The sequence below is a fragment of the Ambystoma mexicanum genome, chromosome 5q (assembly GCF_040938575.1).
Source record: "Ambystoma mexicanum isolate Mex_15411 chromosome 5q, UKY_AmexF1_1, whole genome shotgun sequence".
Lineage (NCBI taxonomy): Eukaryota > Metazoa > Chordata > Amphibia > Caudata > Ambystomatidae > Ambystoma > Ambystoma mexicanum.
In genome coordinates this window covers 761,453,862-761,478,836 of record NC_090933.1, presented here as the reverse complement: position 1 = coordinate 761,478,836, position 24,975 = coordinate 761,453,862, and the positions used below count along the sequence as shown (strand labels likewise).

Below are 24,975 nucleotides of genomic sequence, written 5' to 3'. Positions count from 1 at the left end.
GGGGAGGTTCTTCCCTAGATTGTAAATGGCAGCATCACTCTGACACATCATGACACATCATGACACACTGTTCCTTTCTCAAATCAGGGGACAGGGAATTCTCTGACCTATCGTATCCTTAAAGGGTTGGGCATAGACAATCAGCCTCCCTACCCACTTTGGAAAATGGATAAATAGGGACTGTTGAGGACCCAGAGGACACACACTTTCATTCATCACTGATCTACCGGCAAAGCACTCTGCAGGAAGAACCCATCTCTAGATCCAGACTCCAGAACCAGACTCTAGAACCAGACTCCAGAACCCTGAAGCAGAGGCCTAACCCAAAAAGCTGAACCCTTTTCAGCAGGCCTTTAGAATCTTTTGCAACCTGATTCTAACTCCAAACTTCCACGGGGCGGCCTAACTAAACCATTCAACAGCCTAGCTGAGCTGTTTTGGCTTCTGGCCAAGAACCCGTGCTAGAACGCAAGATTCAGAACAGTCCAGCAGAGCTGTAACCCAGAACCCGTCAGATCCAGTCCAAGAGGCCGTGCAGACAAGAGTGCCTTGCTGAGAGCAGAGTCAAGGTGCCCTGATCCTGTCCGATGGCGAGCGAAGTCTAGTCCAAACCCTTGACCAGATCTTTGACGGGCCCATTCTATTCCAAAGCCATAGTTGTAAGTAACTGTCCATAGTCATCTCTTAGTATTAAGTAATCCCATCCAACTCGTTCCAATATATCCATAACTGCATTATTGAATCTCTTTTGTCTATCCTAAATCTTTCTCTCCTCCACATAATCCTGTGATAATGGTAGTGATAAGCATCTTGGCGCTAATATATAATTTCTGGAGAAAGGCAATCATCTCAGGCAGATAGAAACCATCCAGAGGCGCCTCTGGATAGGTGGCTCTGCTGTCCGTGTAGTTTGCAGCTCCATGGACTCCCTAGTATTAAGAAATCTTTGTTCTAAATCTTCAACAGCGCATCTTTCATTTTGAAATCTTGACTCTGTTTCTGAAAAATCTACCTTCACAAAAACCTAGAAACAAAAATTAAATGCCATTTTGAAGCTAACATCCTCAGCTTTTATTCGAACCAAAAACGACATTTCAATTCTTTATAGTTTTTCCGTAATCGCGTTTCTCGCACGCGGAAAAGTAGCCGCGAATTTGCATTTCGCTCAATTTCACTCCATGGAAAAATAGCTATTTCTTGTTTGCAACTTCTGAATTTCGTTTCCATCTGCTAATCATTCTACAATCATTGCTAGTGTTGATCTGATCTGAATCAATCCAAAACAGCCCTCACTAGTTCTGAATCAAATTTAGTGAATTAAAATCATTTTTAGCATTTTTCCATTCAATTCAAACCCCATTTAAAAGCAATTGGCCTCTTTTAAAATCATTCCTGTTCTCTCTAAGCTTGCTGGGGGGGAATCGGGATTGAAACTGCAATTGTGTATTGTTCTTCCTGATACCTGTCTGCCCTCATTCCATCTCTTCATATTGCATATTGGGGGGAGTGAGTAGTATCAGGGGGAAAGAGTGATGTCATTGACTTTGCTTGAATTCATATCAAGTTTCATTTCTGTGTTGCATTAATTTCATATCATTGCATTTCATTGAACCCACACAAAGTTATTCTCTGCTACATTATTCTTTCTGTTCCTACTCCTAATTGATTAAAGAGATTGTTGATATTGTCATATTTACCCTTGCTGATCATTGCATAAATATTCATAAGTGTGCTATTTAGATATTGTTCATATTCATAAAAGTGTGATATATATATTGTTTAATTCTTCAAATAAATCTTTTAACTTTGCAAAACAACCTTCTTTTTGGTTCAGTGAGACCGGGGGCATTCAAAGAGAGGGGCGTTATATAAGGGTACATCATCCAGAATTAAAAGAACTTTTGACATAAAAATATATAAATAAGGGTTTCCATTGGGCATCCCATAATAGGTATTGACTTAGTTGGAGTGCTGGATTGAAATCACTTACAGATTGGGGGCTCTTAGCGGGATTTCTGGATTAGGACTACCACTTGTGCAGCTTAATACAGTGTGCTAACTGACAGGATACATAAATCCTGTTGGGCTACCACGCTGTGTTACACTGTAAAAGCACCTCTCAAAAGGGAACGCTCTAAGGAAACTGCCTGTTTTGCAAAAATAAAATAATAAACTTCTGTAAATCAGGAAGGAAATTAATATTTCCGAAATGGTGACATTGGTAGACATCAAGATAGCTAGAGAACACCTTTTACATAAGTTATTTGTGAGAGGTGAGCGGACTGAGCAGGATCAGAATGTGTGGTTGCAGGCAATCACACAACAGATCACTGCAACAGGGTAAGATAACTGGAAAGACCAGGGTCCCTTACATGTGGCCCTGACTGAACTGTATATGGCCCCTAAGGCCAAGGATGAGCAAAATAAGATTGCCAAGTTAGCGGCATATCTATATTTATCTATGGAAGCCATACAGGACAAATATGCTGAAGGCCAAGATCTGGCAAGTAGGCAACTGATGGCCTTAGAAAAGGCCCAATCTGATCTGGACTCTTCTGAGCTGAGGCTGCAGAGGAGACAGGAGTCAGAAAATGAAATCAGGCAGTATATAGTTAAAATAAAAGAGGACATGGGTAACCTACAGCAGGAAAAGGCAGACCAGGAAACCAGAATTCTGGCCTTGCAGAAGGAGTACCAAGAAAGTTTGGACTCCCTACTGCAGAGCCAGAGAAAGCTGGAGCAACAGATAGATTTCAACAGGGCATGCACAGAGCAGATAGCCACCCTGCAAAGCCACCTAGATAGAGAGAAGGCAGAGAGAAACAAATTAATTCTGAAAGACCTGGACACCCATGCAGAGTTTGATGAAGAGCGCCAGAAAACTGGTGCCCTTCAAAGACAGAGGGATGACCTCGCGGCACAGAGGCAGGCTCTTGTGCAGGAAAGGGACACCTTAGGCCAGGAAGTCTGTCACTTAAAAGGGAAAATGGAAGAAAATCACTTGGCCCTCCAGGGACTGGATGACCTCCAAAAAGAGCATGATAGATTGTTAGAGCACACCAGGAGGGTGGAAGATGCTCTGGCAAGGAAGGAGCAGGCCAGTATGGACAAGACTCAGGAGGTAGCCCTCCTGCAGCAAAGACTGGCCCAGTACTCAAAGACAAACCAGGAAGCACAGAGAGAAAATGAGGCTCTCTGTGAGAACAATGATAGGCTCCACAGACAGGTAGCCATGCAAGAGAGACTGATAGATAATAGTTAGGCCTTGATTGAGGAACAGAAAGCACAGGTTCTTGCATGGCAACAGGGAGAAGGGGCTGATAGAGATGAAGTTCGCTGGGAAAGGGAAACACCTGAGCATAACCTCAGGAACCCTAGTACCAGAGGCCTTCATCTCTCCCAGTCTCTGGCCACGGGGATGGCAGATTACTATCCAGTCAGAAGTATGGGGCTCATAGACCAGCACCTCCCAGGAATAGATGGGCGGGCATCTGGGTATGGGTACCCAAGCACTGTGAAGTTTAGTGGGGAACTCCATGAGGGTAGGCCCACTAAGGGCATCCTAAAAACCTCTGCCCAGCTAGGACAGTGGGGGGGGGTACCTATCAAATCCTGGGAGCAAGGAGGAATCAGAAGACTCCTCTGAGCGCCCCAGGACACAGGAGACTAGGTCCCCACATTCTGCCACCCATTTCCAGGCTCGCAGAATCCGGGAGAACCTAAAAGACCAGACAGGCACCTCTGGGAGCAGTGCCTCTGAGTCAGAGGATGATTGGACCAGGGTTACCCGAACCAAGAAGACCAATAAGGCAAAAAGAGCCTTGCTTAAGGACCCCTTCAAACAGATCAAGGCAATAAGGAGCGTCATCACGCCTTATCATAAGAACGTTAAGTATTCTGTTTGGGAGCACTTAGAGCTCTTTGAGCAGATGATGGAAACTTTCCATTTGAAAGATAGCAGTAGCTGCATTCAGTATGTGAAATGGACATTGTCACCAGAATACTCCAGTTTCATTGCGGGGCTGGAGGACCAAAATCATTCAAGATGGTCCACATATAGGGTGGCCATCTTGAAGCATTTTTCTGTTGACAGAAATCCCCAAGAGGCTCTCAAGGCAGCCTACAACTTGCAATGTGAGGAGGATCAGGCCCCACAAGAATGTGTGCAGGAGTTAAAACGTGCCTTTGCGCAGACTACCAGAAGGGTGCGCACGGATAGCAGAGAATTTGTTAATACTTTTTTCCATGCTCTACCAAAGTACATCATGACCCAGCTAGTGAGAGATTTTCATGAAAAAAGATCACTAGAGTGGGTCATTGAACAGGCCACCCGAATCTATGAGGTGCAAAAGCCCATAGAAAACAAGAATGCGCAAAAAAAGCCCCAAAACAACCAACAACCCTGCTGCTGCTAAGGTGACAGAGGTAAAGGTTGCCCCCATTTTGGATTTGGAGAACCCGCCTGCACAGCAGAATAATCTCAAGCGCAGAAGGCCCTCGGGCCAGTCACAGACAGGGAGCCAAGGAGGTAGTCCCACAAATGGGATCCTTCACTCCCCAGACTATATTAGTCCCCGCTACAAGGGCACCCGACCCATCCTGGGTTATGTGTGGACTCCTCTAGCCCAAGGGGAGGATCCAACCAAGCAGCACCTAACCCAGGAAACTTCCCTCCTCACTTCCCCCAGGAGGGCAGAAATTCCCCAAATCCTGGGCAGAACTTTTTCCCCAGGTACCCACACAACTTCTAACCCTAGAAAAATCCATCCTTCCTTCCCCACTTTCCTGAGCCCAGACAACCTAATCCGGGAGAGGGGAGGCCAAGGGTGGAGGGGTACCCAAATCTTCCCAACACGGGGTATTACCAGAGAAGGGATAGCTACCCTTCCCAGGATCAGCCCAGGGGAAAAATGAGAACCCCGTATCAGCCTGTGCGGGTTTCACAGCTAGAGCGCCAGGTCCAAAACATGGCACAGGATCTGGATCACATGCTGAGGGCTCAGCAGAACCCTCAGATGGGCATGCCGGCACAGAATGCCTCCAACTCTGGACCTGGTGCTCCAGAACAATGACGGGGGCAGCACCCCGAAAACCCACCGGTTCCCAGGGAGGAGGCACAAGGGGAAGGGGAGTATAAAGCCTTGGAGGAAGCTTACTTCCCCACTTGTAAACAGCCCCTGGAAACCCAGGAACTGGAAACAAACTCTCCTGACCCTGAAAAACTGCCACCCAAGGAGCAGAGGGGGGGAATTAGAAACAAAGAACCCAAACAGACCCATTTTGTGGAGGAGGTACAGATCTTCCAATTTGAAGGAGAGGGATCCTCAGAGGATCTTGGGAAACTGATCTTCTCCTTCAGAGATGGGGAACTCCTCCCAAATAAAAATGGGTCCCAAAGGATTCAAATCCAGACTGGGTAGATGTGGGGACTGAGTAAGCGCCACCCATCATCCAACCCCAGAACCAATAGCATGAAAATCCCCTGGTTCAAACCCATCCTGGTGACTGCCTCCAAAAAGGGGTGGTGGTGCCCAGAACCAGAACCCGGGGAACTCAATACTTCTCCCATCTCTAGTTGCCAGCTTTTCTTTGCAGATTCACAAGACTCCCCACAGAATTCTGCCCAAATCTCTTCTCTCTCAATGTCCAAAACTAAAAATCTAACCCACCAGTTGTCCAATAATTTGCATTATCTATACCCCCTTGCGGAGAAGGAGGGAAGATACTATGCCCCGGTACAAATACAGAGGCAGGGTACAATTTTGGCAAGGGTGGACACTGGATCCCAAGCTACCCTTCTGTCCAAAAAGGCCTTTGATGAACTGTTACGCTCACCTGGCTCCCACAGATGCGTCGATCTGGACTGGACTGCTGCGGTCTCCACCAATGTGACGCGTAAGGCCGAGATGACGGACTGGACTGGCCCACCTAGCTTTGTTTGCTTGGCCCGTAGGAATATTTTTCTGCAAGTGGAGAAAGGGAATTAACCACCCGTGGATTTGAGCGTAAATCCCCCCCACCCCGCTGTTCTCCCCACTGATCACCTTGGATGTTCCCTCTTATAGTCTCACCTGATGATTTGAAAAGATGAGCTCTCCATCCTGCATTGAGCACAGGGGCGCGTAGATGACCAGTTGCTTCACTGGCTCGAAGGAATTGGTGAGTTCCAGGACAATATTGACTCCGATATTCCCGGCAAGATGCCGTAAGTATGTCGTTCGTAAGTGTTCAAATGCCTGACTTTCACTCTTGTCCGATTCCTTGCAGGTTGCAGCTTGACCCTACTGAAGAGTTCCTCGTGGCAACTGGTAATGTTCTGGTAAGGATTTGTATTATCCAACACAGTTCGATAAAATTATGTCCATATGTAACCTGTTGCTTTCTCCCTTATTCAGGCGCTGAGAGAAAGTATGGAGTCTCCGGGAATAATGCCTCCGGTGGTAAAATCAGGTAAGTCTTTGTGGTGAGGAGGGTTCCCCTTGTTAGTCCCTTGTTTCACCTTGCTGTCCTTTTGTTTCCCCTTAGGGGCCGGGTTTCGGCTAGGATGCAGTGGAAGCTGCGCCGACCCGTGAAGAAGAATAGTACCCCCGGTGGTAAAATCAGGTAAGTCTATGGGGGGTATTCCTCTGTGTATTCCCTTGGCTCACCTTGCTGTTCTTGTCTTCTCCTTAGGTGCCGGAGTGCGACGGTAACATGCAGGAAGATGCAGTGAAATGTGAAGATGCTGCAAAGGCTGGTGAGTTCAGCGCGGCGCTGCAGCAGGCGAGGCGATGCGCATTAAATAACTTCTTTCTTCCAGCTCGAAGGCGCGATGGATCTGGAATTCAGGTAAGGATCAAAGGTATTGCTCGTGTTCTAACCTTTTCTCCTTCTTTCTCCCTTTTTCTAGGAGATCCAAACTCGAGGCGGGCATGGCAGAAGACTGGATGCAGGCTTGCAGGCACAGTGAGCGTTACGCTGCTGGATGCAGAATAACGCGAAGCGTGTGCTGCTCTTCGGGCGTGGTTTAAATAGCCTCCAAAGTAGTCCCAGGTAAGAATTCCTCCCCAGCCCCACCCGAATAAAAAATAGTCCCTAGGTAAAATAGTCCCTTCCAAGCCTCGTTTGGCTTGGAGCTCTTGCAGCATGGTCTGCATCAGGTAAGTTTGCAGCATGGTCTGCTTCAGGTAAGTTTTAATCTATGAGCCTGGTGCCTATGGCGCCTGGACTGACTCTCCATATGAGACTGGCGCCATAGGCGCCAGGACTGCACCCAAATAGCCCCTAGGGGGGGTTGTTGGGCTTGCTTGGGGTAACTTGATGCCTGCTTCCAGGGTTGCTGGACTTGGTCTGGGTCCACGGGGGTAGGCATCATGACATGAACTGAATTCAGGAAGGGGGGAGAATTACCAAATTCCTCTCACCTCTCTTCCTGGACAACTTCAGAACTTTGACGGGAAGGAAATTCCCGTCGAGGGGACAGCGGATTTGGACATTAAAATTGGGCGACAGAAGGCGAACCAACCGGTCATAGTTGTGACTCCAGAGAGCACCCCTTGTTTACTAGGGAATGACCTCCTGCGAAGGTTGTCACCCCTAATAGATTGCGTAAACAAGGTCCTCTGGACCTAGACTAGCTGACCAATCAAATTAAAACAGAGTGTCAACCATGTTAGTTTAAATGGCACCTGCCACATGGTTGAACAAAAATCTGACCATGTAGAATTTCACTTCAAGAACAATGAAATTCCAGGCGTGACAGTAATAGCAGTAGGACAACAAACTGGTGATGGGGGTCCTCTCTATTTCTGAAAATCAACCTTCCTTCCTGTTTAAGGTGGCATTCCACACTGGAAGGAAGCACTCTGAAATTCTTTACCAATCCACAATCAGACATTCCCACTCCTATAGTCCAGAAAGATGAGAAATCAGCTCAGAGCCTGGCTGATATTCAGCAAATTGGAGAGCAGTTGTTCATCCCTGTTCAGTTAAATGAAGGGAAGGACTATGTTCTCACCCGAGTGTGTGTGAACAACGGTAAGAGCTTCATCAGCGAAGCCATGTTCCGTCAACTCCCAAAAGATCTGGCCATTCCCACATTTAGACTGATAGATAAATGGGAAATGGATCTGGAAGCACCCAATTCCAAACATCTCCTGCCAAGCAGGTGTATGCTCAAAATCTCCATAGGCAACAAGAGCATAGTCCATAATTGTTGAGTCGTGCGAGACGTCACTGCCGCCTTTTACTTAGGCAGTGATATTCGCAATCGCTTTGCCATTAGTTTGGACCTAATAAACTTCAAAGATTGGTCCTGATTAGCAGATAATCCCATGAGTTTTGATGACCCAGAGAAAGCATTTAGGTCAGCTCAACTGCTGCCTTATGCAGTTGAAATTCAGATTGGGAGGAAGTCACCATCCCAGAAAGGACCCGACAATTCTCCCTGGAAGTGAACGTTAAAAGAGGGCAGAAATTGAAAAACCCTGATGCCTATATTCATCTAAATGCTTCTCTCCAGCAGCAAGGGTTGGGGGTAACCCCAACACCATTAGTCAACATAGAACATGACCTCATTCCAATAGAGGTGGATAACAGCGACTTAAAGAGTATCACTCTAGCCGCAGGCACCATTATTGGAATGGCAGTTGATGACCAACATTTTTCCATAGATTTAGGAAATGAACTGCTAGGACCAATCCCCAAGTACTGTTTTGACAGTGACAGTGATAACAACACAACACCAGACAGGATCTTTACCCGGCATGGGGGGAACTTCCTGGTGTACACTTCCTGCCCTTAGGATAAGGAAGATGTGGCTTGTGACTTCAGGAGGGATGAGGTGATTTTCCAGGTCCGTGAGGACTGCCTTCCCCACCTGAAGCCACCAGTCCAAATCAGCACTCTGACCAGGGACTTCTCCACCCAGCTGGAGGAGGCCACTGAGATAGCGAAACCAGAGGTCTTTCCAGGGCTCAGGCAGATGGTTGAAGAGAGAGTCAACCTAGCTGATGCCTGTGAGACTCTGGAGCAGAAGCAAAAGTTGAAACAAGTTTTCTTGTATTTTCAAGATCTCTTTGTGGTGTACTCATATGACTGTGGTCGCACCGACATCCACACAACAACAATTCCCATGGACCCTGGCACGTCTCCAGTGTTTGTGAAGCAATATCGCTTGCCTCTCGCATCAATGGAGTCACTTACTGAAATAATTAAGAACCTTGAGTCCCATGGGATAATCCGTCCAGTCCAAAGCACCTTCAATAATCCTGTGCTGGGGATATTGAAGGCAAACGGCCAGTGTAGACTCTGCGCCGACCTTAGGGAGCTTAACAAATGGTCCATACTTCCCGATGGCCTCTTCCCTACATTGACCAAGGGCTGGCCCAGATCCAGGGGTCACAGTTATTCACTGCAATGGACCTGACCAATGGATACTGGACTGTACCTGTCAGTAGGGAGGACTAATACAAGCTGGCCTTTACCTTTGGGGGGAAGCAGTACACATGGACCCGGACTCCCTTCGGAGACCTCAACTCCGGCAATGAATTCAACATTTTTCTACATAAGGCCATGCCCGACCTTGGTGAAAGGGGTAACCTGGTCTATGTAGGTGATGTACTCATTAAAAGCTCAACTGTCGAGGAACATATAGCGGAGATTCATTATGTTCTGACACAGTTGAGGGCTTCTGGAGCAAAACTTTCCTTTCAAAAGGCACAGTGGTGTAGAACCCGTGTAAATTTCTTGGGGCATGAGATTACTCCTCAGGGTCTCTGTCCCCAGGAAAAGAAAGTGGAAGCACTCCAGAAACTGAAAGACCCCACAACTCTGCGGGAACAAAGGAGCCTCCTTGGACTGACTAATTACAGTAAAGTTCATTGAGGGCTACGCAGAGATCACAAGACCCCTGATTCATCTTTTGAAGGTATCATGTGGGACTGGGGTCCAGAACAAGCCGAGGCAGTAAGACAACTCAAAAGAAGCCTCTCACAAGCGCCCTGCCTAGCTTACCCTGTCAGAAACAAGGAGTTCTTCTTGGAGACAGGGTTCTCTAATACATGCTTGACTGCAGTATTATACCAAAAGCATGACAAGGTCAATAAAGTAATCTCCTATGCGAGTAAATCTTATCCTCTGTGGAGGAAAAATTCATCGATTGTGAGAAGGTACTCCTGGCAACGGTGTGGGAATTGAAGAATTACTGCCCGTTCATCCAGGGGGAACACATCATAGTGGAGACTCCACACCAGCCTCTGCAATATCTCCAAAGTGACAGAATCCGGGCCGGAAATGTGAGTAATTCCCGTATTACTTCCTGGATTCTGTCAATGCAAGGCTTTCCTGTAGAGGTCAGATATGGCCAAAACAAGAAGAGTCCAATCGCGGTAGGTCTGGCTGACTTGCATGATTGTGTCAGAGAAAACTGTATCGAGGACGAGAGTCTAAAAATAAAGGACATCATGGAGGCATTCCACAATTCCCCACGCAAAGTCTTTGAAGAAGACCAGTGTGAGGAAATGCCCACTGTCTATGTGGATGGATGCTCTTACCATGTTGACAACAACGCGGAAAAAGAACTTGTGGCCGGCGTAGGGAATGCATGGGTGAATGAGATCCCAGAACCCTCCGCTGGGTACAAGATTGGTCCCCGAAGTAGTCAAGTGGCAGAGATAATGGCTGTGCATCAATCCATCCTCACTGCTGTCCAACATCAACTCCACGAACTAGTCATAATCACTGATTCGGATTATGTACGGAACGGGTTCGTAGAGCACCTGGTTAATTGGAAAACCAGAGGCATGCTATTTGCTAATAACAACCCCTTGAAACATGGGAAATTAATTCAAAATATTGATGATCTGGTCACCTCGTATGGAATGACCATCTACTGGAAAAATATCAAAGGTCATTCTAAAGTAGAGTTACCAGACAAACCTGGAAATGACTTGGCTGAGAAGCTGGACAAAACCGAGGCCATCCAAGGGGATCTAATAGAGATTGAGTGCCTGTTGGGGGAAATCCAGGTCATTGCTATCACTAGGTCCCAGACAAATGCTCACAATGAACTCTGAACTGCACAATGGAGTAAGGAGACCCCAGATGCTGATTTGATTATGGCTCAAAAAGCGGATCCAATCATTGGTAAGTTTTATCAACACTTTGAGGACCCTGAGAACTTTCCTCTGATGGATACCGATTACATAGGGAAAGAGGACCTCAGGGTGTTGATGAAATGTCCAAAAATGTTCAGAATCCAAGACAGTTTGTTGGTGAGGATATCCCTGGCTGGCCATGATCAGTGGGCAGTTACTACCTCATTTCGAAGCTTGATGTTAAGTCACGCCCATGATGTGGCCACAGCCGGTCATAGGAGGTTTCATACAACACTTGAAATCTTAAGAGAGGTTGCATACTGGCCACACATGGGGCAGGAACTCGACCAATACTTGAAGGGGTTTCTTGTGTGTGCACAATTTCAGCCAACATCCCTCACACACCGTGCACCTCTCCAAAAGAGGGGGATGACACTGCCATGGTCAGATTTGCAAGTCGATTTCATTGGGCCCGTGATTCGCTCCTCTAGGGGGAACAAGTACATGTTGACCATAACATGCTTGTTTACTAAATGGGTGGAATGTCTCCCGGCCACAAACTGCAAAGCAGAAACAGCAGCTGCCCTGATGATCAACCACATCTTTTCGCGTTTTGGTCCACCCCCAAAGGATCGAGTCAGACAGAGGTAGCCATTTCACCAGTGAAGTAATGACAAAGATGTGGGAGATACTTGGGGTTAAAAGGAAGCTACACATTGCTTACCGGCTAGCCTCTAGTGGTGCAGTAGAGAGACATAATAAAACAATTGTGAGCATATTAAAAAAGTTTGTGGCAGATTTTGGGCCAAGTTGGGATATTCGATTACCTCTTGTCCTAATGCCCATCACATCTACCCCTTCATCTGCAACTAAAATGTCACCGTTTGAGCTGATGACTGGACGCAGGATGGTGCTTCCCCAGCTTCTGTTCTACAGAACCCAAGAGCAGACATTGATCAATGCCTCCACAACTCATGAGTATGTTGAAAATCTAAGAAAACACCTTCAACATGCTTTTGCCTATGCTCAGCGAAATCTAGAAAGATCAGCCGACAGCATGAAGACCCACTATGACTTAAAAATTACCAGAAAAGAATACAATGTAGGAGACCGGGTCTACTTATACAATTTCCAAAGGTACCAGGCCAAACCACTCAAATATTTGCCTACCTGGAGGGGTCCTATTGAAATTGTAGACAACATCTCACCAGTTGCCTACAAAATCCACATTCCCAAAGGTAGTTTGGCAGAAGGGGAAGATAAGTGGGTCCATATTGATCAACTAAAGTGTTGCCATCCTAGGCACACTCTGCAGCAACTGGAGGAGTCTTCTGGAACCCAAGAGGGGGCCACTCCAGTTCCATAAAACTTCAACTCTAAAATATTCCACATATAGCCTATAAAATACAATAATAAGAATGTGTCCTGATTTATCAAATGTATGTGTCCACCCCACTACATTAATAGTGGTGGGGAAATGTCTACAAATATGTTTTTGCTTTTTCATCCTAGGATGACCTATAGTAGATTGGAAACCATGGAGACTAACGAAGCAGGACTACCTGGGGACCGGAGGAAAGATCTGAGGGGCCCGGAGTATCGCTCAATACTCACATCAGGACTGGCGAGGAGAACCGATCAATCCACCCCTGATGGAAGAAAAGATGAACTTTGCCATTTGTGGAATCAGAACAGATGAGGCTCACATCCCAGTCTTGCAAATTTCCATTGATGGAAGATCAATGCCAAATCGCCAGAGGGGGGGTTTGTGGGACGTTTCAACCCACTAGTCCAGGCCCTGCAACATTCCTGTGCATTGCTTGCATCAGGAACATCAGAATGGCCGCCGGAAAGCATGCTGCTCACTAAAAATCACCCAAAAGTACGCAGTAAAAATCGAAAAAATAGGCCGCCATCCACTTTTGCCTATCTCAGTGTTAACACAGGAGACCACTGCCAAAACCCATCATTTGGCTGCCCAAAAGCAAGGCTGATTGCAAATGAAACACAGAGCAGTGTGGAAATCAGTTTTTCTTGGTTGTCAAATTTGCAAAAATCATGGCTCACAAACCACACAAAGGATCCAACCTCCTTGTTGGGTGGTGAACATCATTATACTTCAAGAATCCACATAAATATAATGTCTGCAGGAGTATATGTTATCAGAACAAACCCCACTTTTGAAGATGGTTGCTGGAAAGAAATCTGTCAAAAATGGGTGCAATACCGTTACTCAACTCTGTCAGAAGTTGGCGATTTCTAAAACCTGCCAAAGAAAGACTTGCTATCAGAAGCCTAAGAGGTGGAGACAATTCAAGACTATATTTTAAAAAGGCTGGAATTAAGAAATTGATTGATGTATTTGTTAAAAATTAAATTATATTTTAAGACAAGACAATTTCAGACATGGGGCCTCATTACGAGGTATGCCGGTAAGGCAAAAATGATGCCGGTATGGTAATACCACTACATCAATGTGCAAATGGTATGTGACTACAGGAAGATCATCACCCATTGCTGCGCCCGATTTCCTGGATCAACACATGATGCCATGTTACTGGGTAATTCCAGGCTACCCCATCACATGGAGCGACATGCCGGACCACGTGCCTGGCTGCTTGGTGAGTTGCACAACCGTCCCATGGCAGTGCTTTGGGGTACTGATGTGTGGGGATGCATAGGGGGAGGGGGAGCACTGCACCTGTGTGGGAATAGCCAGTGATTGGAGAATGCATGCAGAGCCAAACACTCCTGACCTGAACCAGTCAAACGGTACATGACACTTCACTGGGCCATATATCGCAAATAATGCATATCGATGAGTACAAGTAAGAGGCATAACCAGGCCACCATGGTGATGGCAAGCAATGCATCAATGAACAGGATGGCAAGTGTGGCAATGTGGGCAGTGTGACCATGCATAGTAAATAATGAACAGCATGAATTGGAGTCAAAACATTGTTGCACTACCACAGCATATCTGCCTCAGCATGCATGATTACACCCTGCATCATACATTGAACGCCATCCAGACTACCACACCTCATGACAGTATAGATTGCACCTAGATAACATTTTTACATGACTGTGCTCCCTGAATGTGGCAGTTCAGAGTGACACACACCTGTTTGAATCTACTTGCAGGTGATGGAGGATATCCCTTGAGGCCGTGGCTACTCACCCCTGTGCGTAACCCGCAGAACAGCCATGAGGAGGAGTACAATCGTGTGCACACCCGTACCCGTGTTGTGATTGAGCAGACCTTTGGCCTGTTGAAGGAGCGGTTCCGCTGCCTCAGCAGGTCTGGTGGGGCACTCCTATATAGGCCTGAGAAGGTGGCAAATATCACCATGGCCTGTGTCATGCTGCACAACATGTGCGTCCGGAGAAATGTACCACTGCCACCTGACATTGACATGCATGGGCCGGGTGAGGATGATGAGGATAGAGACGGAGGTGAAGTAGCCCCCTGCCAGTACGTGATGCACGGGATGGCCATGCTGTATGCCAAGCACTAATTCACAAATACTTCTGAAACACAGGGACTATGAAAGACTTGTGTCAGTCAGACACTGGGCTAATGTGGACATGCGCACAGGGGATGTTGGGAGTTGGGCACTGAACACCGTACCACATTAAATGGATGCACACAAAAATAACAATGTCCAGCCATGTATTTTTCTTATCACAACGTGTGTATTATTTACAACAGGAAAAATGTGCCCACTCCCCCTCCCAAACTCCCCCAACAAACTCCTTGATCCCCCAACATACTCCCTAACCCCCCCAACAAACACCAACACCCCAAATAGACTCCACAAGATGCACCCCTTCACCCCAACCTTGTGTCCCACTACCATTGTCCCCCCCACTACTTCCGGGACTTCTTCCTGTCCAGAGGCGGCATTTCAGTGTGCCTTGCACTCCTACGTGTGTGGCACACTGGGCTGGTGGGGACAGATGAAGCTCTTGTGGAGGTAGTAGGTGATTCGCTGGCAGGTTCCACACCTCCTGCAAGCCGTGGCCGCTGCATATGAAGCAGCATTGAGGTCAGCACCTGTGTCACCGCCCCCAGGCAGTCCCTCATTAGCCGAGCCGATGCATTGACAGCGGCTGTGTTTGCTTCGATGGCCGCTGTGGACCCTGCAATTGATGTGGCAATACCCCGCCTGGTTTCCTCCCCGTCCGCTATGTACTGGCGGAGTAGGTCTAAAATGGCCTCCTGTTGGGCCTCCACCATCGACAATCGTGTCTCCAGGGTTCTGGAGGGGGCTGGAGTGGTGGGTTGTGCAGTCACGTGGATGGCATTTTCGGTGCTGGACTCCTCAGAGGTGGGTAGGTCACAGTCACGGAGGCAGGGATCAACTTCACTGCAGGTGGGTGACTGCAGGTGTTGGGGCGAGGGGGTGGGCACGGGGCTCGAGGTGGCCAGGTGTGTCACCTCGGTGTCTCCCTCAGGCTCCACACTGGCATCAAGTTCTTCCCCAGTGGAGGCAGTTGCTTCCAGGGACTCCCCTTGGACAGGTGTGAGTGTGGCCTGCTTGTCTCCTGCGGAGGTGGTGGTGGTGGTTGCCCTCTTCTCACGGTGTGAGGTGGATGCCCTCGCAGTTGTCTCCTGGGTTGCTTCTTCCTCATCAGTGCCTGGGGGGGTAGAAGAGATGCGGGGCATCAGTGATGGTGTGACATGGCAGTGGCGGTGCTGTTCATTATTCATTTGATCATGCTTTCATGTCTTACAGGTGTGTCACGCAGGGTATTCAGAGGGGGCATGTTAGCATTCACTGCATGGCAGGTGGCATGCCGTTGATTTCGGGTTTTTGTGAAGTATCACATGGGCAAGCTCCAGGTGTGTTGGCTGTGTGTTGGTTAAGGGATGGGCACTCAGAATGCATTTCAGTGTGGCAGCGTTTGGCCCGCCATCTGTATTTGGGTATGGTCATGTAGGTGTTGGGACATGCATTGCCTTGCCTAGACTCTCTACCACTTCACTTGTGCTACTTCATGGTCTCCCCTACAGGGATCTGCAGGGTCACTCACCTCCTTCCACGGTTGATGCCGCACATGCCTCCATCTCGCATAATCCCTTGATGGACTCAGGACTGATGAATCTGCTGGCCGTCTCCTCCACGGGTATCAATTTGGCAGGGGGGTGGGCATCCCCGCCTGTGGTCATGGCCTCCCTCCGATTGGTGGCCATGATATTGCGTACCTTCAATCGGAGGTCATCCCACCGCTTCCTGCAGTCCCTCACACTGTGCGGGGTGGACCCTATGGCTGATACCTTGCGGGCTACCTCCTGCCAGATTTGCCTCTTTTGTTGCTGCACCTCCTGCTTCTTGTCGTGGGATTGTATTGTGTCTGCATGTGCAGCTAGAGTGTCAGCTAATATGGTGAGCTCTGCGTCTGAGTAACGCTGTTTATGCAGCCGGCGGGTGGTCTTCCTGGTAGCCTTTGACATCCTCTATGTATTTCCACTGTGCTCTCCGAGTATCGACTGGTGGTTATGGAGGATGGCAATGGATTGTGTTTTTAAAGATGTCCGCCGGCCCATTTCCCATTCCTGCGCGATGAAGTAATTTCCGGGTCCGTTTTTTTTTTGCGAACACGGTATTACCATGCCGGTATTACCATGCTGGTATTTAGGGGTTGATATGAGGCGGTACCGCTATGGGCGGGTCCCGCGATGCCGGTATAGGGGAGTTGGAGGCCCTTTAGTGGCATGGCGGTAATGCCACTACCGCATGGGGGGACGCGCGTGCTCGCGCACTCGTAATCACCCGCTATTAGCGGGTTCATACAAGCACGGACCCGCACATTCTGGCATGCCGGTAATGAACCCGGTTCTTCGGGCAACTCGTAATGAGGCCCATTGTGTTTAAAAGTTAAAGTTAGCCACACTGAGCTTCAATGATATTCCACACCTTCTCCCAAACAAAGAAATCTTCCCCCTGCTCTCTGCTAAGAAACTGGCAGGCTGGTGTGAAAGGAACTGGGAGGGGCACTCTGGCATGTTGCTCTGAGTGTAGACAAAGGACTCCTTTGAGCTGAATGAAAATGCTAATTCAGGTGTGACTGACATCAGCTGCCCTGGCAGGAAGAAGACCATGTCACTCTCTGACTCAGCCAAGCTTGGAGGCGAAACATCCTGGAAATGTGTATTGGAAACTAAAGTAACTGTATGTTTTGGGAAAAGACTTATAAAATATTGTGCCGAACTGACAAAAATATGAAATTTAGAGATTATTAAAATGAAAAATTCACTCACAGTTTAAAACTAATCTGGAATCTGTGTGACATTCAGAGACTGAACCACGAAATCTTTAATATTGTAGCTATTGTGATGATGTTAGGAACATGAAAAATTACAGGAATATGCCCAGAGGGTATGTGCATGTATGTATAATAAATTGTAGAGATCCAAAAATGTGTAAACAATCAAAAGCGCAAAAAATTGTTATTTACGAACCAAAACTCGTAGGAAGATAAGATTTGGACAGAAACGTACCTTAGTCAATCTGTCATGCAATTATGTATTATTAACAAGTTGTGCATATTGAAAATATGTTTTTAGGGAAAAATAGATTTTCTGGGTAAAAGCAAAGGGGAGGATCTTCCCTAGATTGTAAATGGCAGCATCACTCTGACACATCATGACACACTGTTCCTTTCTCAAATCAGGGGACAGGGAATTATCTGACCTATCAGATCCTTAGAGGGTTGGGCATAGACAATCAGCCTCCCCACCCACTTTGGAAAATGGATAAATAGGGACTGTTGAGGACCCAGATCACACACACTTTTACTCATCACTGATCTACCGGCAAAGTGCTCTGCAGGAAGAACCCATCTCTAGATCCAGACTCCAGAACCAGACTCTAGAACCAGACTCCAGAACCCTGAGGCAGAGGCCTAACCCAAATAGCTGAACCCTTTTCAGCAGGCCTTTATAATCTGTTGCAACCTGATTCTAACCCCAAACTTCCACGGGGCCTAAGTAAACCATTCAACAGCCCGGCTGAGCTGTTTTTTATTTTTTTTTTATTTAAGTGTATTTGGTTTGTTTCAAACCTTTCACAACAATAAAACATTGCATTTCATGAAGAGATCTGACATAGTAAAATCACATTGAGCTCTACGCAGAAACCATTCACAATAAGTAGTAATAAAAGATGACAGAGTATTCATTGCCGTTTAACTCAAGAATAGTTAAAAATCAAAAAAAAAAGTTAAATTCATTTAAAACTTCACTGCATAATCGAGTGTAATATTTACAATAAATTTTCAATTACCAACAATATTGAATAAGATAAAATTGTTGGAGTAATGGATTTGAATGCCAGGTAAGTTTCTAGCATTGGTTCAGCACAACCCTTTGGTTATGATGTAATTTCCTTGTCAATGTGATGAAGTCTTTTTAGGGTGTTTTCTAAAAATTTGACTGTTGCAAAGTTTATTTTTGGGGATTGACAAGTATATATTAGACTCCACCATTTCTCTGCATCTAGATCGCATAGATCAGAGATATTATTTGCTAGAAAAAGATTTCGCAAGTCTCTTAAATCTGGGCAAAATAGCACTAGATGAATCAGAGATTCTTCGCTTCTTTTACACAGTCTGCATTTTGTGCATATTTTGTCTTTCGTGTATCTTGCTTTTGTCGTCCTGTTTCGTAGGATATTCAATCTAAAGCGTAATAACAGATCTCTTTGTTTTGAACTTGGAAATTTTTTCAGGTAGTCTGGTATGATGGTCATCACATTACAATTAGATTTCAGAAGTGTGTGTGTTTTCGTCAAATCTCGATGCATTTCAGTGTTCGACCAGTCCTCTGCCCACATCGCTCTTTTTACAGCTAATGGGTTCTCTGTTAGTGTTTCGATTTTGATTCCGAAGTCTATCAAGGTCTGTTTATTTTCATTTTTCCAATCTTCTATTACTTTTTCCTCATAATTGTTAAATTTGCTCAATATTTCGAATTGTGGGGGTGTCAGGTTGGTCAATGTTTTTCTGTACAGCATCAATTGGTTATAGCGTATATGTATATATATTGATGTTAAGCCTAATTCGTGGCGGATTACCGAGATTGGAATCGCTTTTGGTATCGAGAGGACGGTCTTCCAAAAAAGGCCTTCTAGAATTGACCCGAATTTCTCTGGGATGTTTGTACAAGTTTCTGCTCCATATATTAATGTGGGAATTACTTTTAGCTTGTAAAATGTAATCACAGGGCATAGAGAACATTTTCCGTATCTTTTATTGATAATGGTTGCTTGGGCTGTAAGCTGTTTAGTTTTTGTCTTCAACATCTTTTTCCAAGGTTCCTCATTCTTAAACCCGCTTATTTGAATCCCCAAGTATCTCATTTCATCATAGGGTTTTATCCACGTTTCGTTCACTTTCCATTCTTCATTTTTGGTCTTTTTCCATCTTCTGTTACTAATTATTAATATTTCAGTTTTATCTGCATTTATTTCTAGCTCGTTGTTTTCTATATATTTTTCAACCTGATTTAATGTGCGTTGTAGACCAATTTGTGTGTGGTCTAGGATTATCAGGTCGTCTGCATATAGTAGGTGATTAACTGGTTTGCAGTTTAATCTCGGCGGGAAAGACCTGATGTTTCCAAAACATTGTTGCATGTCTTCGATGTAAAAGCAGAATAGGGTGGCTGCTAGCGGGCATCCTTGTTTAAGACCCTTTGCTGTTTTTATGTTCTTAGATAAATTTCCATCTTGGTCTAGTTTAACTCTTATTGAGGTTTCAGCGTATAGATCTCTTATTGCTTTCAAAAGATCGGATGGACACCCTTTGGAGGCCAATTTTTCCCAGAGGCGACTTCGGTTCACACTATCAAAAGCTTGTCGAAGATCTATGCCGGCAATATACAGTTTTTGTTTATTTGTATAGGCTCTTCTTTTCATCAGGCCTAGGATCAGATGATTTAAATTGCACCCCACATTTTCAACAAAACCTGATTGTCTTTTGTCGAAGGTATTTGAGGCCTTTATCCAGCTCTTTAGTTGTTTTAGCAAAATCGTGGCGAAGATTTTCCCGACACAATCTAGCAGGGCAATTGGACGGTAATTATTAGGGTCCATTCTGTTGCCTTTTTTGAAAATAGGGACAATGATAGCCATCTTCCAGGATCTTGGTATTTGTCCTTGCTTCACAATTCTCTTAAAGAGTCTATTGCAAAAAATTGCCCATTTTTCTGGATCTTCTTTTAGCACTGCGTTTGATAAGCCGTCTGGACCTGGGGCTCTTGACGAGCTCGCTCTCACGATTAAAGACTTTATCTCTTCCTTGTCGAAGTTAATTTCCCATGAGCATGGTAGTTCTTCCTTGGTGTTGTTTTTCCCCGTAATATTTGTCTCATTGAATAATTTCGTGAAATGATCTGCCCAAACATTTTCTGATATTGGGTTCATAAGAGCTGGTATTGATTGTTTCTCGTTTAGCAGGTCCCATAAGGATCTGCTATTTGTATTTGATATTGCTCTCTGCATGGCTTCAGCATCTTGTTGAAGTAATTGTGATTTGTGGGCTTTTTGCCAGTTTTTGTATTTTTGTTTTCTTCTTTGAATAAGTTCTTTCAGATTTTTATTCTTTCCATTTTTTAAGACACATATATCTTTTCTCAGGAGTTTCTTTTGTAACATTACTTCTGGATCGTATGCATGTAACTTTCTGATTCTTGGTTTTAAATTTTTTCCATGAGTTTGTTTGAAGATCTGTAATGATGTTTCATATTCTACGGACAATTGTTCTTTAGATTTCCATTTTTCTAGGCTCTCTAATATAACATCAAAGTCTTTTTTTTTCAGCCTAAGGCGGTTTAACCCATGTTCTAACTCTATTTTTGTGTCCCATATCTGATTTGTTCTAATCTTCGGATGTAAGAATTCAGCAATGATCGGATCATGGTCACTATGGATCGAAGGTGATATCCTAAATGTTTGAACCTTTGCTAGTAAGTGTTCGCACACAAACATGTAGTCAAGTATGTTACTCACATTACCATTTGACCAAGTCTTTACTGGTGGGATGTCACCCTTCGTGTTTCCATTAAGTCTGTGTAGTCTTCTTGTTTCCATTTCTTCATTCCATTTTTTGCCACGTTTACGTTTGTGGTCGTTTTTGTGTGTGGCTGTTTGAATAGCTTTATTTTCTTCGAAGCAGTTCGCGTTCAGATCGCCACAGATGATAATGTATAGATCTTTATGTGCTTCTATTTTTTCATCTACGCATTTCATTACTTGATCTATGAAATGCTCGTCTTCATTCTTTGTAGGGTTCCAGTAGACATTTAGTAATAACATTTTTTGATTGATTTTTGAAATGTCTAGCTGAAATTGTATAGTTATTGCTTGAATATGCAAATTCACGTTTTTTGATTCAATCACTTGTATTCCTGATCCATTTTTAATTAAGGTTAGGAGACCTGCAGATGGTCTTCCAATCAAGTTTCCTTTAGCAGGGTTGCATAACACACTATATCCTTCTTTAAAAGGGGATGTTTTTAGCTGTCTAGCTCATTCAAAAGAGGATTGAAATCATTGAAAAGATGGCGGAAGCCTCTGGTGTTCCAGCTTCCTATTTTCCATCTATTGATATAAGATTGTTTGAGTGGCTACAGTTTTGGTCTTGTAGCGAGAGAGCCTGCTAACCAATTCCAATATTTCGGGTCTTCCTTTGTCATTTTTTGCGTATTTATTAGATCACTTGTATTTCCATTTCTCTTTATTGTTATTTTTATTTTATTTAGATGCTCTTTTTCTCTCATTTGTATGTGTTCTTTATTTCCGTTTTCCATCTCTGAGCAATATGGTGAATCTATGGTTAATCCTAATTTATTTTTGTTTCCACTCATGTTGCTATGATCATATTGGTAATTCTCTTCTTGATTCATCTTTCTAGATTTAGTTCTCAGATTATCGAAATTTGGGCTTTCATCTCCAGAGAATGTTCTCTCGAAGTGTACAAGTTTCTTTTTTTTTCACTCGTTCTGGGCTCTTCGTATGTAGTTTTGGTATCCGTTAGTTCAGAGATCGTGAAACCTAGGGCTCTAAAGTTCTCATAGGCCTCTAACATAATTGAGGCAAGTATCGCTGAGCTCGTCGCGATTTCCACCAAATCGACACGCGCTTCATCCGGGAAGCTTACTGACAGTAGTTCTTCCGATTTTATTGTTTTTAATTGAGGGATGTATTGTAAGAGTCTCATAATTGCTGATCGATTTAGAATCAGTCCCTCCATATTTTTGCCTGATTTTTCTATTGTTATCACAGCATTTTTCGGTGGTCTTGGTTTTTGCTTGTTCCATTTGGGCTTCGCGCCAGTGTTCCTAAAGTATTCTTGTTTTCTGTTTTGGGACCAAGGCTCCCTTCTTGTATCATTTTGGTAATCATTTTTCAGAAAAGTCGAATGCGTTTCTTTTTGGGGGCAATAGCCATTCAGTTCTTTTGATTCTGGGTATTTAGCTGTACATTTTTTTAGTTTCTCACTTAATGTTAGAAAATCTTCGTCAAGGGACTTGGAATCAATGCATACTTCTTTGGTTTCATATGCATTGAAGTCCATAATCATTCGTTCCTGTGTTTGATCTGTTTGAACGTTTTCGTCCTCGTATATCGAGCAATCTAGAAGATTCTGTATACTTTCGTCTTGCGAGTTTTCTTCTTCTGAAGACACAGAAGTTATTTCGGTCTTTTCAGGGTTTGGCTGTATAGGTGGCTCTGTAAGTTTACTACATGAGGCATTGCAAGGTGGCTCTTTTTCTTCTGTCTCTTTTATATTTCGTAAAAAGCTCCTTGATCCACATTGCTTCTTCTTTTCTTTACTGGTCGCATTTTTTGTTTTGCTCAAACTTTTTTGATTTTTCTTTTGTGTGTTATTATTGTTTACTGCTTCTGACTTTTTATTTATATTTAAGTCAAAAATTGGGAAGGCGCTTGTTTTTGCTTTCTCCTCATTTTCAATCGATTTTTCAGCAGTCTCCGATGTGTAATTTTGACTAATTTCATTTTCCGTTTGTATTGGAATACGAGTTGTCCTTGTAATTGGAGGCGCAATTGCTGCGGCTCCTGGAAGTATTAATTCGGGACTCGTCATGCAAAGAGTACTTTGGGCCTCTCTCTGTTCCTCATATGTGTGAGTCCACGTGGGGCTCGGTCTTAATTCAATATGTTTTGATTTAGAGGATAGAGTTGTAACAATTTCTCGAATTCCTTCTAGGAAATGATGTTTGTCAGTTTTAGCTTCTTTTAATAGATCAATTAAGGTTTTTAGGACCACTCCTTCCATTTCTTTCTCTCGGCTTCGCCTTTCTTTTATTTGCTCCATGACAGATTCCACGTAGATAATTTTGCTATTCATTAGAGCAATCATTGTTGATTGGTCTCGTTGATTTTCATTTAAAGCTTCGTAGAGTTTTAGGAATGGGGCCAATGTTATTGATACAGATGCTATAATTGCTTCTTGTGTCTCTTTTAGCCACCTCACTTCCTTTGCAGATCCATGTGTGGTGCTGTTTACATGTCTTTGCATATTTATTCTTTTCTTCCTGTTACTTTCATTTGAACTGAATTCTTCGGAAGATGTAGAGGTGTCCTCTGATGTCATTGTTTTAGTTGATCCTTTTTTTGTATATGGTAAGAAGTTTTTGATTTTTTCTTGTAATGGTTCCATTTCCGGGTCACAGTTTTTATTTGTTTCTCCCTCTCTGGAGTGCCTTTGTCTTTGGTTTTCAGGTTCGAGCACTATTGTAGTGGTAATATCACTGATCGGTACTGCTTTATTAACCGTGTGTGGAGGGGCCTCTGGTGTGTTAAGCAGAGAAATTTTTTCTGGTGAGTGGATTCGAGGACGCTTTCGTGTCCAGGTGTCATTTGCCTCATTCTCTGTACTTCGGATTAAAGTTAATTTTCCCTGATTTTCTGTATCATTCCACTTTTCTATGATTGGATTTGTCATCTGTGTATCTGTGATCTCTACTATGTTGTTTAGAAGATCATCATCCGTTATTTCAGTGATCACATTTTCTATTGGAGATGTGTTTCTCTCCTTGTACGCAATTCTTGCAGTGGAAGTTATGATTTTATCACAGTTTGCGACTTTGCTTTTTTCTGAGGGCGCAATCTTTCCATTAAAGTGCCATCTAAGAGTGCCGATTTCTGATGTAGAATAGCACCTTTTTTTGTTTGCTTCTTTAAGGTTTGTATACCTTGTGCTTCAAATCTTTTCTCTTGATCACCTTCTGCATTAGTGACTGGCTTTTTTATGTTAATGCTTTTTTTTACAGCTTTAGGGTATATATCTTCATATAAAATTGTTTGCACTTTGTTTCCATTTGGAGTGATTAATGGTAAGTCTGGGGACATTTGTGAGGTTGAGTGATTAGTCTTGATTTGTCCAGATTGTCCATGCTTTTCTGTGGGCAAAAACCTTTCATTTAAGGTTTCTTCTTCACCAGACGTGAGAGAGTTAATTTCTCTCTCTACGTCCGCGATGCTCGGGGCCGACTCAGGCTTCCGAGAAACTTCGTCACGGCTCGGCATCGAGCAACGCTTCACTTCACATCCCCGGGATCCAGTGTCAGCGTCTCCCTGGCCTGCTGGGCCCGCTGAACGCGACGCCGCAGCAGGGCACGGCCGCTCAAAGCATGGGCTGCAGCCGATCTCCCTTACCTCACAGGGCACCAAACAGGCCGAGCCCACTGCAGCGCCCTCTGCCACCAGACGCGACGCCACCGCGTGGCACGGGGGCTCGAAGGGCAGCCCGCAGCATGCCTCCTCTCTCTCGCGGGGAGCCGGGCGCACCGCGTCCATATCGGCGCTCGCGATCGAAATGGGCTCTGCAGGCACTCCAACGCCCCTGACTGCGGGCTCCACTGCTCGCTCCT

The 24,975-nt window shown here is 44.9% G+C and overlaps 1 protein-coding gene across 1 annotated transcript; it reads right to left on the bottom strand.

The window, feature by feature from the left end:
• Window positions 1-22,001: 22,001 nt before the first annotated feature.
• LOC138498311 (peptidyl-prolyl cis-trans isomerase G-like) lies at window positions 22,002-24,047 on the bottom strand. The gene has a single exon (XM_069622124.1). The coding sequence runs from the start codon at window positions 24,045-24,047 to the stop codon at window positions 22,002-22,004; it is 2,046 nt and encodes a 681-aa protein (XP_069478225.1).
• Between the last annotated feature and the right edge of the window lie 928 nt (window positions 24,048-24,975).

Excerpts from the sequence above, each read along its gene's own strand:
- LOC138498311 (XM_069622124.1), bottom strand. The coding sequence starts at position 24,047 with ATGACAAATCCAATCATAGAAAAGTGGAATGATACAGAAAATCAGGGA.